This window comes from Pezoporus occidentalis, unplaced genomic scaffold (genome assembly GCF_034315485.1).
Source record: "Pezoporus occidentalis ecotype Australia unplaced genomic scaffold, CSIRO_AGI_Poc_V1 ctg37, whole genome shotgun sequence".
Classification (NCBI taxonomy): domain Eukaryota; kingdom Metazoa; phylum Chordata; class Aves; order Psittaciformes; family Psittacidae; genus Pezoporus; species Pezoporus occidentalis.
In genome coordinates, this window is record NW_026915691.1 from 2,201,522 (window position 1) to 2,213,559 (window position 12,038).

General features: G+C 43.9%; 1 protein-coding gene across 2 annotated transcripts in view; it reads right to left on the reverse strand.

Moving 5' to 3' along the window:
- The window catches only part of GCN1 (GCN1 activator of EIF2AK4), a 42,422-nt gene that overhangs the window by 22,123 nt on the left and 8,261 nt on the right, over positions 1–12,038 (reverse strand). For both annotated transcript variants that reach the window (XM_062631193.1, XM_062631192.1), the window contains exons 11-27: positions 11,867–11,995; positions 11,590–11,640; positions 11,079–11,177; positions 10,626–10,799; positions 9,271–9,423; positions 8,408–8,500; positions 7,150–7,225; positions 6,821–6,980; positions 5,753–5,942; positions 5,508–5,632; positions 4,994–5,172; positions 4,726–4,819; positions 4,370–4,483; positions 3,978–4,176; positions 3,336–3,491; positions 513–694; positions 172–252 (exon numbers count right to left, since the gene is read on the reverse strand). In XM_062631193.1, coding sequence (XP_062487177.1) covers positions 172–252; positions 513–694; positions 3,336–3,491; positions 3,978–4,176; positions 4,370–4,483; positions 4,726–4,819; positions 4,994–5,172; positions 5,508–5,632; positions 5,753–5,942; positions 6,821–6,980; positions 7,150–7,225; positions 8,408–8,500; positions 9,271–9,423; positions 10,626–10,799; positions 11,079–11,177; positions 11,590–11,640; positions 11,867–11,995 — 2,255 coding nt within the window. The remainder of the gene's footprint in view (positions 1–171; positions 253–512; positions 695–3,335; positions 3,492–3,977; positions 4,177–4,369; positions 4,484–4,725; positions 4,820–4,993; positions 5,173–5,507; positions 5,633–5,752; positions 5,943–6,820; positions 6,981–7,149; positions 7,226–8,407; positions 8,501–9,270; positions 9,424–10,625; positions 10,800–11,078; positions 11,178–11,589; positions 11,641–11,866; positions 11,996–12,038) is intronic.

The window sequence follows — 12,038 nt, forward strand, 5'->3', positions numbered from 1 at the left end:
AAAAAAAGATGTAGACATTTTCTTCCAAGAACAGCATAAACACAGCAGAAAACTGATAGTGTATCAAGCACCAGCCTGAGAGACTTAAACCAGGTGGGTGCATTTCCCTCACCTAGATGCTGATGAAACTTAGGCAGAATCCTAGCCACAGTTATGAAGCAGAGGACTCACCTGTAATCGTGGAGAACCTGTTCCTATCACCCGGGTCAGCAGAACCAGCATGTCCCTCCGGGGCAGCAGCTCTGGGCCATTCTGAAAGGTTGGAGGGAGAAAGAAAAAGCCTTATGTCTTGTGACTCCAAAGTGCCTTTTCTGTGTATGACGCTCCTTATAAACATCACAATTAAAACCTAAGGCAGGACAGGTAACTAAAACCTGGGAGAGAAAACAATCTTCCATCGTTAACTCTACCCTGTAGAATTACTTTGTCCAGTTTACATCATCTGGTTTACCCCATGCCTCATCTGAACAGCTGCTGAAGGAGGACATCTGATCCCCGCAGCTCTTGCTCACCTCATCCACCAGCAAAGCCTGGCCATTTGCTGTCGATCTCAGCTGAGCATGGACCGTAAGGATCTGCAGAATACTGACCAGGAACTCCTCCTGGTCTTCGCTGTCGTGGGGTGTCTCAGTTATAACCGTCTTTAGGAGAGGAAAGACTAAGGAAAATGCTGGAGCTGACAACGGGGCAGCACCTGGGAAAAGGAAATACAACCCTGTGAGCAGAGCTGATCTCACATCTTTGTTTCTAATACTGCCTGGTATAACGTGCACACTTTGGTAGCTCATAATGGATGGAGCCAGCTTCAGCCTCATGTACAAACATGACATTCACTTCTAGACATACCCAGTCTAAGGGACACCTTCAATACACATGTATGTGGACTTAACCTGTTCAAAGCAGTGCACACAACCTGTTCAGCCTCTACCACTCTGGCATTTCACTTAGCAGCAACAGTACTGCTACCTGTTTCAGTGTCAGATTAACAACTGCACCTCATGATGCCGAGGGTCTCTTCCAACCTAAATGATTCTGTGATTCCACCCAATATTGTTGCTTGCAACATCAACGAGCTGGCTTTAACTAAGTCAGCATTAGGATTCCAAATTAATTCCAATGCTTCAACAGTGTGAAAATACACACTGTAAATGAAACTGAAGCAACTCAGTGGACTGCAGACAGGCAAACCTGAGTTTGTCTATCCTGGAAACACTTGAGGATCCACACAGGGATCTGATGCAGTTTCACTCATTCCCTTTTAAAGTTCATTTGCCCCAAAGCAGGGACCTGTTTGCCAGCCATGTTCCCGTTGAACGCTTCCTACCAACCTAGCTAACCTGTCATTCCAGTCTTCAGCTGCATTCTTGAGAATGAGATTCCTCTAATTCTGGTGCAAGTCTCAGCTCCGTCTTCTCCCCCCTTGAGAAAAGTTAAAGCTTTTGGATTCCTACTGGTAAAGATTTTGCTCCTCCCTTCTCACAGGGCTAGGGGACAGAAATGCTCCTTCCAGGCCTCTCCAGTCAGTCCAGTTAAATTTCAAGTATTAGACGTCTAGGGAAAGCGTTTACTTTCTGTGCTGCCAGAGAATGCCAGATATAACGTTTCTAAGATGCAAAGGAAGAGCACTGCAGATACAATACTGCAGTATTAGTCAGCTTATGTAGGGCACGGACATTGCAAAAGTAGTTCAAGAGAGAAATATTAAGTACCAAAAGCACTGTGAGCTCCTAACTGCTCAACAGGAATAGCTTCGGTCAAACACCTCCGTTTGCGATGTGGGATTTTGCCATTTGCTCAGGATCTGTTTGCTCTGATGCTTTTATTTTTGCCTGGTTTTTGTAATTATCAGCAAGCTATTTTTAAGCTCAAGCAACTGCTCCTCTATGTGCAGGAGGAGGAAGCAAGCTCGATCTTGGAAGATAAATGTTCTATTAACACAGTAGCCAGTACTGACCAATACAAAAGAGATTATAAAACGTGTCTTGGCGTTTCAGCAATGAATGATTTATCATCCACATTACAAGAGTTATGGTCCCTCTTGGGTCTCATGGTGACTTAAGAAACTAACCTCTACTAAATCATATTGCAAGACTACACTCCAAAGAACTTTGAAAATGAGGAAAAATCATTTGGGAGTATAACATAACTTGTCCAACAAAGTGCAATGGAACCTATTTCCTTTCTCTTGCAGAAGTGAAAAAACCACCAGGTATTCATTTAAGCACTGTAGGAAATACTGAAGGATTGAAAAGCCTGCCACTGCTTTCTGGAAATAAGCCTGAAAATGGATTCCAATGTTAATGAACCTGCACTTACTATGGAAATAAATTGCATAGTGCAGAATTACCACGGAGATGTTCAGCACTGAAGTGGTGCTCAACATGGTCAATTGCTGCTACTCAGCCGTGCAGATTACATGTGCCAGTCACACAACTGCAGAACTGATTAGCAACAGAACAGTAAGAGGAAAACTGAACTGCTGGGGTAAGGGACCAAACAGAATCCTACATATCCCTTAAAAAAATACAAACCATCCACGGCAGCAGCTCTTGATGGAGCTACATCATGACCAACTCCAAAGCCTGGATGAACCAACTCTATCACTGCAGTACACCAGATGCTTTAAGGCAGCCTAAGCTATCCATCCTAGCCTCCAAAGGCAGCACACCTGCCCTCCCACTTCTGTACTATTATCTTCAGTGTAGCAGTACAAGTACTTGCACACCCCATCATGAAGTAAATTCTGGAAGGGATCTAGAGTAAAACTAACCCAGCAAAACCAGAACCAAACAAAAAAAGGTGCATTTTCACCCAAATCATATTTTTGCACTACAAAAATACCAGTGCCTGCCTTCATGTCAGAGTGAGAAAGAACTGCTTCTTCTACAACCATGCCACGATAAAATATTCATGAACTGCAGCACTGCACAGCAAACAAGCAGAGGCCACGGGCACTTCACTGCTGACATCACAGATAACAAGCAATTATTTTGTCTTTCCACTTAAGTCTCACTGAATCACTTAGCCTAAGTGGTGTTGAAAGGTAGGAACTGTCCTTGGCAAAGACGAACCTTGATTTCATTATTATTTCTGAATGGACCACTTTAAAAAACCATCCTGTTATTTTATCTCTACACTTCCTATACTTGTAACATCATTTGCACTACTACCCCCACAAAAAAACCCAAACTTAAGGGTTTTCATATCTATGAAGATTTATCCAATTTGAAAAAGGAAAAAATGAAGTCTCATGTATAAAATACTTCATAAACCATAAAACCTGAAACAGCTCAGTGTTATGGGGGGGTGTCAGAGGGATCTACAGTACTTTTTACCTGGCTCTCCCTTGCCTGTTCGGCCAGGAATGGTGTGAGCATGCAGCAAGTTAACAACTCTGTTCAGAGCAGTAGGCAGTTCTTCTTGACACCAGGATTCATCTAATTCACACTCTGGTTTCATCAGGCGCAAGGTCACGTGGCTCACTAAAGTACCTGGTATGAAAGAGTAAAGAATCCATGACAGGACTAAACCCAGAGATTTCTTGAGAGAGAAAAATCCCCAAGAACACAGACCCAAGAATTACAGCACAGATGTGGGCAACAGCCCAGGCTGCAAGAGGCAAGCAAGGAAGCACAGCCCCGAGGCTTACAGGGGACAGCTTTCCTTACAAGTTGCATGTGTGAATTACACTCACATCCTCCAAACTCTGCACAGGGAGACAGTACCATTGCAACCAACTGCTACTTAGAGGTGATTAGAATGACCAGACAACTCTTTCTCTTTGGACCCAGTCTTATCCAGCAATAGGATCTCTGGGACTTTGCAGTCATCTTCCTAAGCACTGTTCCAGAGTGGATTTCCCCCTTGGTTTTCTGTGGCAAATGGTCATGAACCACAGCTCGTAAGAGCAAGGATTTTCACTGCCCTGCCATAAAAATAACGCACCCTGCCCTTAAACAGTAACTGCAAATACTAACCAAAGGTTTTCAGTTGAGCTGGCATAACACAGGAAGCTAAGGAAAGAAAAGGTTCCTTAATCCTTGGAGCAGCCAAAGGTGATCGAAAAAGTGGCAAGAAGGAACTGATGAGAGCAGGGATGTACTGAGTTAGACCTGGAGGCTTTCTCTTTATAACAGTGCCCAGGAGCCCGAGAGCTGTTTCCAGCTCATTATCAAGCTGTAAAAGGAATAATTCGAAAGTTACCATAAAAAATTCAAAAGTTACCATTAACAATAAAGAAATAAAATCAAGCCGTCAGATCCAATTTCTAATGACAGAAACAAACAGCTCATTGCTGAATATTCTCTACTCTTTTTATCAAAATGACTTGGGCCAGGGTAGCTGGCAAAAAAGACCATCAAAACTTAACCTCCTTCAGCCGTTTTCTTATCTGAGACTCCCTTTCCAGCTGCGCATGCATCAGCTCCTTCTGCTTGCTGGTCAGTTGCACCTCATCCTTTATTCCTTTCTTCTTCTTTATTTCCTGCAGCAGAGAGCAATGGTCATTATTAACCAGGAGCTATTAACACCATCCCCTCGACTAGGTAGAGAAGAAAGATACAGCCTCTGGCCAGGCTGAACTGAACTGATGCTGTCAACAAGATGGAAGCACCTCTTTAACAACCCTTACAGAAGTTAAGTGAGATACACATATGACAGAAGCCATGCAACAAAACAGATGAGGTAGTAGTGACCAACTTGGCTTTCCTCTTCCCATTAGCTCACCTCCTTCAGCTCCAGCTCAATGATTTGTTCCTTGAAGGAATAAGCTTTGTTCTCCCTCTTCATGTTAGCCTTTTTCATACTATCCTGCTGAGCACTGAGAAGGGAAAGTAGAGAAAAGAATCAGCACTGCTCTGAACCAAGATCCAGGCACACAAATCTGGTAACTCCTGTACAGAAAGAGCATCTGACAAACCCACTCGCACACTGCCTAAATGCCAGCAGCAATCAACCCCCTGGTGCAGAGAGAAAAGAACTCACAAAGTCTTACCTCTGTATTATAGATTTGTCATAGAGTTCTCCCTCTGGTGTCTTCATGATGGCAAATTCCTCTCGAGTAACCTGGCACAGAGCTGGATTCTCCACTGACGCTGAGATAGTGCTGATGAGCTGTGGTAGCACTCTACCAGGTGAAAGCAGAGCGAGAGATCCCACTGCATTCATAGATGACTATCAAGAAAAAGGAAAGAAAAAGTATTATTGGTATTCCTTGAAATTATCTAAAAAAACATGCCCTGTTGAAGCAGTTATGCTGTAATGCCTAATTCCTTATTCAGTGGGTGACTGTATCTTACCTAAAGTTCTACTCAGTTGCTGGTACACATTCTTACCCCCCCTTAAATCCCAGCTCCTTTGCACCAGTTGTTCTTTTTGAATCTGCCTTTTCCCCACATTTTAGACAGATCTTCTTCCTTACAGACCAGTTGGTACTTAACTCCTGCAGAAAACTCTCCTCTTCCAAAGCATCTCCCAAAACTAACACAAGGAAAGTAGAAGTTTATCACCTGGTTCTCCGAAGTGTAGGCAGTGATCCTGGGTAGTATGTCATTCAGGTGTTTGGTAATGAAATCCTTTGGATCTATCTTCATCTTGATGAGGAGGGTTGGCCAAAGGCCTGGCTGCACTGCCACTAGCAAGAAGAATAAATGACCAAGTAAATATGAAGCAGAATGCTAATATAATGAAACTAAAAAGGTAAGATAAAGAACCCAAACATTGGCCATGAAAGTGGTCTTATCCCTCCACTTACCTACAGATGGATGATGGCTCACCAGCAGCATCTCCAGTGCCAGCTTTTCTGGCTCAAAGGAATCCACATCAAGCCCTGCCACACTTGAGATGACACAGAGTGCCTCATGAAAGACACGGGGAGGAACGTATGTCTTTCCTAGCTCCGACAGCTCTCCCAGCTCCGTCACCAGGACCTCATGAGGCAGAACCTGAGTGGACAACTTGTCATCAACACACCACATCAAGCCTTCCTGAGCACACTTCCCCACAGTAACACCATACTGAATACTAACAATCTCCTCCCTCTGTCAGTACCAACAACCTGAAGTTTTCCAAGGTAAAAGGGAAGAAAGGATAACTGGAACTGAAGCAGAGATGACAGCGACAGAAAGACTAAGAATGGAGGGCTATACTAGATTGGGCAAAATGAAACCAAAATTGTCATTTTTGGCAAAGAGGACTTTGAGAAGGTTGAACCAGCTGGCTGGGAACAGTACACCCAGCTTCTGCAGCCTCGTTTTACCCAGCAGCTTTTCAAAAATACATCATTCAGGCTGTATCTATGACATAGGAAGACGACTTTCAAGTCCCAGCCTTGGCACCTAATTCACATACCTTAATCTATTCCACAACTAGACATGGTGCTGGCTTAGCATCATGCCCAGTAACACAGCACACTTTCCTTTTTGTTTTCATTTTTATAATAGTTGCTACTAAAGCATCTATATTACCTTTGTTTTAAATAGGCACCTTGAGCTAGAAGCCAAAGACCTAGGATACCAAGAAAGGAATGAAGCACTTGGTCCTCCAGCATCAAAATAATAGAAGGACATGCAAAACTAGAGCATATTCCCAAAATAATCTGAAATAATATGTCTACTGTGTATATAGGGAAGATTAGGCACACCACAGACACGGATACAGTAATATGCAATGATCTAATACCAAGTGGCATTCTAGGAGACCATCTGAAACCAAATCATCTTTGTATCATACTCTATGTCAATACCAACAGCAAGTCTAGGGTAGGGAGGTGACTGGCAGCACACAAACAACTAGGCAGAAACTAGGCTTCTTAACTACGCACCTTATGAGAACTGAGAACCACTTTCAGCTCCTCCAAGAGCCCATAGGCCAGTTTGTACCCTCCCAGAGAGGACAAGAGCTTCTTAACTGTTTGATGGGCCTGTCTTCGAACGTTCCAGTTCCGACTCAGCAGAACGGCAACAAGGGCACGGTGATACTGCCTGCAAACAGAACTAAACAGCTTTAGGGAGGGAGGCGGCTCTGCAAACCAACTGGGCAGAAGAGCACAAAGGGTTCAACGTTCTGTGCCCAAGCCCACCCTCTCCACTGCCCACATTAACGTTCAGGGAGCAGACACAGACCAGTGGCAGCAAGCACAGCTCTACGTACTGAACTTTACTTTCAGGCAGCCGCTGTGCATGATCCAAGAGAAGGCGCTCTGCCAGCTGCAGCACTGTACACATTGCTGTGGGGAAAGACAAATACTGAGAATAGCACGAGGCTTCATAAGGAAACACATTCTTTTACCTGAAAACAAACAAACAGCAAGCAGGACACATTAAAATAGGTACTCAAAGTGAGCCTCTACATAATCTCAATGAAGCTGGAGACAAATCCAACTCAGACCTGGAAACAGAACCATGGTTTCACAGAAATATTGTGTGCAGTTCTGGTGTCCTCAACATAAAAAGGACATGGAACTGTTGGAACAAGTCCAGAGGAGACCACGAGGATGATCAGGGGACTGGAGCATCTCACGTATGAAGACAGGCTGAGGAAGTTGGGGCTGTTCAGCCTGGAGAAGAGAAGGCTGCGTGGAGACCTCATAGCAGCCTTCCAGTATCTGAAGGGGGCCTATAAGGATGCTGGAGAGGGACTCTTCATTAGGGACTGTAGTGACAGGACAAGGGGTAATGGGTTCAAACTTAAACAGGGGAAGTTTAGATTGGATATAAGAAGGAAATTCTTTCCTGTTAGGGTGGTGAGGCACTGGAATGGGTTGCCCAGGGAGGTTGTGAATGCTCCATCCCTGGCAGTGTTCAAGGCCAGGTTGGACGAGGCCTTGGGTGAGATGATTTAGCATAAGGTGTCCCTGCCTGTGGCAGGGAGGTTGGAACTTGATGATCTTAAGGTCCTTTCCAACCCTAGCTATTCTATGATTCTATGATTCTATGAAATGTTGTTCGCTGGATACCAGCAGAAGTTTCCTGACCACTGTGTGTGACCTATTTTTGTCTAAGTCAACAAAGCAAACCAAACGATAAATACCACGCTCACTGCACCAACACTGCAGTGTTAACTCCCAAGCCCTGCTGAAATGCCTTCAGTGACAATAAAATGTGTACTGAAGTCATACACATGGCGTAAGGCCCTTTGAATAGTAGCCTTGGTATTTTACCTCATAGCATCTTCTGAGCTTCAACTGTTAACTAGGCCCTTTAATTTGTATAACTCAGGCTCATTGAGAAGTAAATGAATTCATTGTCAAGCTTAGACTGGTCTAGATGTACTCCTGAAAGAGTACAGTCTTCCTTTTAATCTGAATTTTAATCTTCCAAGGATCACCGAACAGGGCTAATGGCAGTATCAGCTCTCATAAGTACTAAATAATAAAGAGCAACTGGATACACACTAACTGATAACTTACCTTCTTCTGATGCAGACTGCAAGAACTTCTCAGATGTAAAGATTTGTTTTTTCTCATCCAGAACCAGCTGCCAGAAACCGCTCAGCTTAGACTCTGACAGGAAAAGAACAGATGTCTGTCAATCAAGGATGCTTCAAAACAAGTCAGAACTCACCAGCATACATAAAATACAACAGAATTCTGTCTCCTGAAATCACTCAGGTTGCTTCTAGCTTTACAAGCAGCTAAATGGTCAATTGTTCCACATCTCTCTAATCCAAAGCCATAAACATGCCCAAAAAGCACCTGCTGACAAAAAGGTGTTTCTTTGACTGAACACCTGCAAAATGAAAAGTCAGTTTCACCTTAATCTTTCATAGGGCAAGCCTTCCTAAATCTAAGGAAAGGAGGAAAGCGGTGTGCTGCTTCTGGTAGACAGAACATGCCTGGATTTTATATCCTGGCAGATGCATGAACTCAGAGAGTTCTTGCAATATCCACTAATGGAGGACAGTAATTCCAGTCCTCATGCTTTCCAAAGACAGTTTGTTAAAATACCAGCCAAATAACAAGCAAGTAATACTTTAAATGCATCAATCAAGCCTTAGCATGTAAGGTCTGAGTGAATGCTTTCTGTCAGAATAGAGAGGAATACTGCAATGAATGGAAGCTGCAATTCACAAAGCCACAGAAGAGCAAAAATTCTTCACTGACATAGCAGAGATGGGAATAAATCCTTCCCTGGTTTACAAAAAGTCAATGATTCTCTACACAGAAACAATACACAGGTTAAGGAATACTGTCTCACGCATATTGTCAAGGAAAAAGTGGTAACCCTTAAAACCTGTCTGCATTGGACTCCACCGGATGCTTTGTGACCTTACCAGTTTGTCCCTCAATTACAGATATCCTGCAGATCAACAAAGCTGCAGCAACTCCTTCAGTTACCATGGGAACCTGAGTACTTTGAGATGCTGCTTTTTCCACTGTCTGGATGAGCATTGGCAGCAAGTCCATTCCCTGTAATAGTGTGTCACCTGAGGAGACAGAGAGACACCACAAGGGTATCAACAGTTCTGTTGTCATGAGACAAGGACAGGAATCAGACACAACCTGGGATCACTCCGAGTCTTCCCAGCTGTGAGCTGCTAGGCACAACCATCACTGAACACAAACTATGGAAATCTAGATGATAACCACTTTAGTCCTTTCCTCACAGACAGAACAGCCCTATCTCAATATGAGTTCCTGTTCATGGGATGCAAAACAAAACCCTAATTCAGTTACATTAAATGAACTGGTTCAAATCATAGAAGTCTGACTTCAAGGATTGTTTGCCTAAAAGAGGGGAAGTAAATTCCTGGCAAGCCACAACCATGTTTTCCACTTCAAGCATTCACAAGTCAGGAATCCCACTGGTTGGTGACCCTCGCTTCCACAGAAACTGAGCTAGGTGTTCCTGGTACTTCCAGAAGCAACATCGTACACACAGTGTTAAAAGAGGACAAGAAAGACCTCATGATTTTCCACATTGAATATCTACAGGCATTGTTTCAACTATAAACTTGTGAGAGTTGGAATCTCTAGGGATTTTATGCTCCAGTTGGATGCTTCATTGGGTGCATCAAAGCAATGGCAGTCACTGTTCCAGTGGTGAGCAAATGTTAGTATCTTTAGCCTTAATCCCCTGAAGAGCTGCACAAATCACACACAAGTAATTCCCCTTGCCCACAGCAAGCACGAGCAACGTCCAGTTTGCCATATTTCTCTGTGGCAGGGGGTTAGAACTGGATGAGCTTTAAGGTCCTTTCCAACCAAACCATTCTGTGATTCTGTGATACTGATGTGTCTGAAAGCTCTGCCATCCTGTGACACCCAAGTAGCTTTCAGAGCGGTTTTCTCAGCCCTATGATAGCACAGAGAATCCTGCGCTGTACTGTTGTAAAATTAAAATAGTACTATTGCACTATTAAAAATAATGGAATCAAAGATGACTTTGGGGGTACATGAAAGATAGCACAATGGGCAGTGATGCTAGTTATACACGGAGAGAAAACATCATTATAAACTTGAAGGCAAACCAGACTTTAAGGAGAAATATGAAGGTCAGTGAACAGATATTGCCTTACAAAACCTTTCTTAATCCACACAGCTATCTACTTACATAAGGAAGTACAAAAGTTGATCACCCTTCTCTCAATCACACAGTCAAGAGTTATTAATAGCTGCACAGTTTTACCTTTGAAAGAGGCTAGCATGCACTGCAGGTAGGCATGCCTCACAGCTGAAGTAGAGGTTTTAAGGCTGAAGGCTTTCTTTAGCCATTCTACCAGCTTCTTAGGAACTTCTGTGGTGAACCGAACACACCAAAGAGCCAGGACAGAGACTGCATGAACCAACGTGCCTTCATGGACTAGGAAGTAACACAGAGCTCATGTCAGTACAGCAACTGGATAGATCACATGGACGTACAACAGAAAGCAGGTAATGACATCAGGAGGAGGCAGGGAATGAATGCATGTCCTTCTAACAGACACAGCTCTGCCTCCGTGGCATCGCTCATCAGAGCGGGACATGGATTTTACAACACAAAAGGCCAGAATCAGATTTATCCTGAAAACCAGGCCTGTTGAAAGTCCTACTCAAGATGAAAGCAGCTTAGCAAACTCAGAACAAAGGCAAAAGGTCTCACCTTCTTGTTGCAGGAAAGGGATGAAAAGCTCAGTGACGGTTCCACTCAGAGCTTGGCTAGAGGATCCAGAAACCACATGGTGACTGAGGCTGCCAATCCCTGAGAGGACAAAATTCTCATTAACTCCCAAACTACCAGCACTTGCTGCAAAATCTAAAACAAATCAAGAAAGTCCCTTCACATTTCAATCCTTGCACAGACAGCTCTTTCTTGTCACTACATCTACGTGTCACATCCACCACGGTCCAACACTGCAGGACCTCTGCCTTCATTTTTACTCAGGACACAGTCATCTTCCTCATATAAACCACTTCAACCTACCAGCCAATTATTTCCTTTGAACAGTAAGTCAAGAACCAGCATGCGGTACCCAGCACTCTCTATGGTATCAATTACAGCCAATTTGGAATGACAGGCAGGGAATCCTAAAGGCTTAAGTTCAGTTTCTTTCCACTCAGCATTCTGCTGAGTTTCTTCCTCTAGAGAAGTAGCTTTCTTCTAGGATCCTCACCTGAAAGGACACTCATCTTCTGAGCAACAACTGTCAGCTTCCCTTCTGAGCCTGCCAACAAAAGCAAACGGCGACAGCTGACTTACAGACAACAGCTATGTGCTGCACCAAGAACCTTCCCAAAAGCACAAAATCCTGCCCAGTCATCCCTGATCCAGGCTGAGCCACCCCACTCTACAGGCAGCCAAAGAGAGGAGAAAATGCCACACACAAAACTCCCCAAAGGCAGCAAATCTTTGTTCATCTCCACTGCTTATCCTACAAGATGGATCCTTACCCCCTAAGATGGCAAAAAGGTGTCTGCCCAGCGACTCCACAGCCGAGGGATCACTGCACTGTCGAGCCAAGTTCTTTAATGCCACAACTGCTTCATCCATCAGCTGCACACTGTTGGATTTCAGGTGACCTGGGAAATAACGCATAAGCTAAGAGCTCCTTACAGCAAACTT